The 4,508-nt window shown below is 43.8% G+C and overlaps 1 protein-coding gene across 1 annotated transcript; it reads left to right on the top strand.

The window, feature by feature from the left end:
- Nucleotides 1-3,261: 3,261 nt before the first annotated feature.
- LOC122547056 (HHIP-like protein 1) lies at nucleotides 3,262-4,299 on the top strand. The gene has a single exon (XM_043685645.1). The coding sequence runs from the start codon at nucleotides 3,262-3,264 to the stop codon at nucleotides 3,985-3,987; it is 726 nt and encodes a 241-aa protein (XP_043541580.1). The 3' UTR covers nucleotides 3,988-4,299.
- Nucleotides 4,300-4,508: the final 209 nt, after the last annotated feature.

The following is a 4,508-nucleotide window of genomic DNA, read 5'->3' as shown; positions in this document are numbered from 1 at the left end:
TGTTTACCTGCTGATTGTTTACCTGCTGAATGTTTACCTGCTGATTGTTTACCTGCTGAATGTTTACCTGCTGATTGTTTACCTGCTGAATGTTTACCTGCTGATTGTTTACCTGCTGAATGTTTACCTGCTGATTGTTTACCTGCTGAATGTTTACCTGCTGATTGTTTACCTGCTGAATGTTTACCTGCTGATTGTTTACCTGCTGAATGTTTACCTGCTGATTGTTTACCTGCTGAATGTTTACCTGCTGATTGTTTACCTGCTGAATGTTTACCTGCTGATTGTTTACCTGCTGAATGTTTACCTGCTGATTGTTTACCTGCTGATTGTTTACCTGCTGATTGTTTACCTGCTGATTGTTTACCTGCTGATTGTTTACCTGCTGATTGTTTACCTGCTGATTGTTTACCTGCTGATTGTTTACCTGCTGATTGTTTACCTGCTGATTGTTTACCTGCTGATTGTTTACCTGCTGATTGTTTACCTGCTGATTGTTTACCTGCTGATTGTTTACCTGCTGATTGTTTACCTGCTGATTGTTTACCTGCTGAATGTTTACCTGCTGATTGCTGTCCACAATGCTGTTCTTGTCTTTCAAGCAGTATTTTACCATGTGATGCGGTGCAACGCCCTTTACACTAACACAACAGTGTGTCTTTGCACAACATAAATTCGCAAAACTCTTCAACAAATCAAAAGCAAAAAAATGGATGCTGTAAATCAGAAACAAAAACAGAAATTTCTAGAAAAGCTCAGCAGGTCTGGCAGCATCTGTGGAGAGAAATCAGAGTTAACGTTTTGGTTCCAATGACACTTCCTCAGAACTCTGCAGTTTTGAGGAGGGATCACTGGACCCGAAATGGATACTGATTCACTACAGACTATACCCCCAACCAAGTCGGTTTCACAGTGAGACTGACTCACTGCACATTCCTCCCAGTCTGTTTCACTCTGATATTGACTGAGAATATGTGTGGTGCAGTGGCACAGTGGTTAGCACTGCTGCCTCGCAGCGCCAGAGATCCGGGTTCAATTCCCGCCTCAGGCGACTGACTGTGTGGAGTTTGCACGTTCTCCCCGTGTCTGCGTGGGTTTCCTTCGGGTGCTCCGGTTTCCTCCCACAGTCCAAAGGATGTGCAGGTCAGGTGAATTGGCCATGCTAAATTGCCCATAGTGTCAGGTGAAGGGGTAAATGTAGGGGATTGGGTCTGGGTGGGTTGCTGTTCGGAGGGTCGGTGTGGACTTGTTGGGCCGAAGGGCCTGTTTCCATACTGTAAGTAATCTAATCTAATGTTGAACTTGGATCAGTGCAGCACAGGTACAGGCCCTTCACCCCACCATGTCTGTGCTGACCATGGTGCCATTCTAAACTAATCTCCAAAGACTGCTATTTGTCCATATTGCTCTATTCCACGCCTGTTCACATGTCTGTCTAAGTGCCTCTTTAATATTGCTGTCATATCTGATTCTACCACCACCTCTGGTAGCATGCTCCAAGCACCTACCTTCATCTGCGCAAAAAACTCACCTCTCACATTCGCTTTGAAATTGTCCCCTCTTACCTTTAAATCTATGCCCTCTTATATTTCACATTACTATACTGGGAAAAAGACTCCGACCATCCACCCTATCCATGCCTCTCATAATTTTATACACTTCTATCAGGTCACCCCTCAGCTTCCCACACTCTAGAGAAAACAATCAATGTTTGTCCAACCTCTCCTTATCACTAATATATTCCAATCCAGGCAACACCTTGGTAAATCCTTTCCAAAGCTTCCACCTCCTTCCTTTAATGTGGGGTCCAGAACTGCACGCAATACTTTACATGTAGCCTAACAGAAATCTGGCTGCAACATGACTGTTAACTTTTATAGGCAGAAGTGGGCACTGCAGATGCTGGAGATCAGAGTCTAGATTAGAGTGGTGCTGGAAGAGAACAGCAGGTCAGGCAGCATCCGAGGAGCAGGAAAATTGATGTTTCAGGCAAAAGCCCTGAGGGCTTTTGCTTGAAACTTCGATGATCCTGCTCCCCAGATGCTGCCTGACCTGCTGTTCTCTTCCAGCACCACTCTAATCTAGACTGTTAACTTTTATACACAATGTCCTGACTGAAAGCAAACATACCATATGCCTTCTTTCCCACCTTAACCATTTGTGTTGCCACTTTCGGGGAGCTATGGACTTGGACACCAAGATCCTTCTCTACATCAATGTTCCTAAGGTTCTTGCCATCTACTATACATTTTCCTCCAACATTTGACCTCCCAAAATGCAACACTTCACACTTGTCTGGATTAAACTCCATCTGCCATTTCTCTGCCCGGCTTTCCAAAGGAGTTGCACAGGGGTCAGTGTTGGGAACAGAAGTATTCCTAAAACCTTCACACTGTTCTGTAATTCTGGTTTTATATGGCCAGAGCTGTTTGTCTCTCATGAGGCTTATTGTAAAATCCTGCTACTGTCCCAGATTGTACTGTACGTAACTCACTGTACACAATCTCATCCACATACCATTCTGCTTCACTTCTGACTTGTTCAAATCTCTGTCACTGATATTGTGTCCCACTCTATGTTTCAGGCACCTGTTGTCTGACCCACCTCTTTTAACTTCCTATTTCCCAGTACATGGAACTCAAAATCTTTGCTTACATTTCAAATCCCTCCACAGGCTCACTCAACTGTACTTCTGTGTAATCGTCGATGCTATACCATGAGGGGGGAGCCACCTATACTTCACACAGGGTGCTACGTTCTCCTAATCATAGGATTTGATTGCAAGTCCTTCAGCAATAATTTTCCTCTACTTCCCTCTGTTTCAAACATTCACTGGGAGATGTTAGCTTAGTCACAGCAATCCTGAACCCCAGGTTAATCTTCTGGGTACACGACTTTGAACGCCTCCACAGTAAATGGTAAAATCTGAATTCAATAAAAGTCTGGAATGAGAAGCTAGCCTAATGGTGACCATGTAACTATCATCAAAAAAAGCCCACCTGATTTACTAATGTCCTTTAGGGAAGGAAACTGCCACCCTTACCTGGTCTGGCCTATATGTGACTCCAGACCCACAGCAATGTGTTGGCACTTAACTGCCCTCTGGGCAATTAGAGATAAGCAATAAATGTTGGTTCTAGCCATTGATGTCCACGTCCCATCCTCTTCATGACATATATCTTTGATCATTGTCACATTTCTTAACATCTTTCCCATTTGCTCTTCGCAGTCTTGTCTGTACAAACTGTGGGGATTACTTACATGAAACATATCGATGGTCGTAGTTTAGTATTGTTGACGCAGTATTTATTTGACTGTAATCTATTCCCTTTGCAGGAATGCTCTCCGTACGCTGCTCATTTGTATGATGCAGAGGATCCAACTACCCCAGTCAGACAGCTGCCAGGTCTTTGTGATGAATATTGTGTTGAATTCTGGAATAAATGCAAGACAACCGTGCGTGCCTTGGTGAAAGAAGGAGAGCTTCTGGAAATTGTACCCAACAGGAAGCAATTCTGTGACATCTTACAACTGCAAGACCTGGATTATTGCTTCCCTCGTGTCTTATCGAACAGCAATCTGACGAGAAATCTTGGGGCAGTTGTGGCTGATTCTGATGGCTGTCTCCAGCTATGTCTGGAGGAAACAGCAAACGGTCTACGCAATCCTGTTGCTATGGTACATGCCAATGACGGAACCCATCGTTTTTTTATTGCTGAACAGATTGGCATGGTCTGGGCATATCTGCCTAACCGGGCTAGGGTGGAGAGACCATTTTTGAACATTACTGAGGCAGTCCTAACTTCACCCTGGGAAGGGGATGAGCGAGGATTTCTGGGCCTGGCATTTCACCCAAAATTCAAACACACTGGGAAGGTCTACGTATATTACTCTGTTGAAGTGAATCTCGAAGAGAAGATTAGAATCAGTGAGTTTAGAATTTCTTCCCATGATATGAATATGTTGGATCATAGTTCTGAGAGGTAGGTGCAAATCATGATTTTCAATCTTTCCATACAGACCAAAATGGGAAAAAAGTTCTTCAACTAATCCAAACCACCTTATCCTCAATTACTAGAAATGCGTAAAATCCGGATTATTGCTTCCTCCTGTTCTGCCCAATAAGAGTGTGGTTGAAAATCTTGCGCTAATGTGTTATTCTCTGACTTTTGTTGACTCCACCACTCCATTCTCCTCCCCCCCCCATCACCCAATCAAACTCTAAGCTTTCTCCCTATTGTTGGCCAACCAAAATGAATGGTAACAAGGAAACACATTTCTGTTTGTGTGTTGTGAACACCCGACACCAGCCTTTTAAATGGACAACTTGCCCATTGGCTGTTCGTTTTAATGAGAGGACTGGAAGTCTCTCAGCTGTCTAATAGTCACATAAGCTTTCTCCCTATTGTTGGCCAACCAAAATGAATGGTAACAAGGAAACACATTTCTGTTTGTGTGTTGTGAACACCCGACGCCAGCCTTTTAAGTGGACAGTACATGGACAACTT

Source organism: Chiloscyllium plagiosum, unplaced genomic scaffold (assembly GCF_004010195.1).
Source record: "Chiloscyllium plagiosum isolate BGI_BamShark_2017 unplaced genomic scaffold, ASM401019v2 scaf_15009, whole genome shotgun sequence".
In the NCBI taxonomy this organism is placed as follows: domain Eukaryota; kingdom Metazoa; phylum Chordata; class Chondrichthyes; order Orectolobiformes; family Hemiscylliidae; genus Chiloscyllium; species Chiloscyllium plagiosum.
The sequence above is the reverse complement of the archived record's forward strand: the minus strand, read 5'-3'. Positions and strand labels throughout refer to the sequence as shown.

Excerpts from the sequence above, each read along its gene's own strand:
- LOC122547056 (XM_043685645.1), top strand. The coding sequence starts at position 3,262 with ATGAAACATATCGATGGTCGTAGTTTAGTATTGTTGACGCAGTATTTA.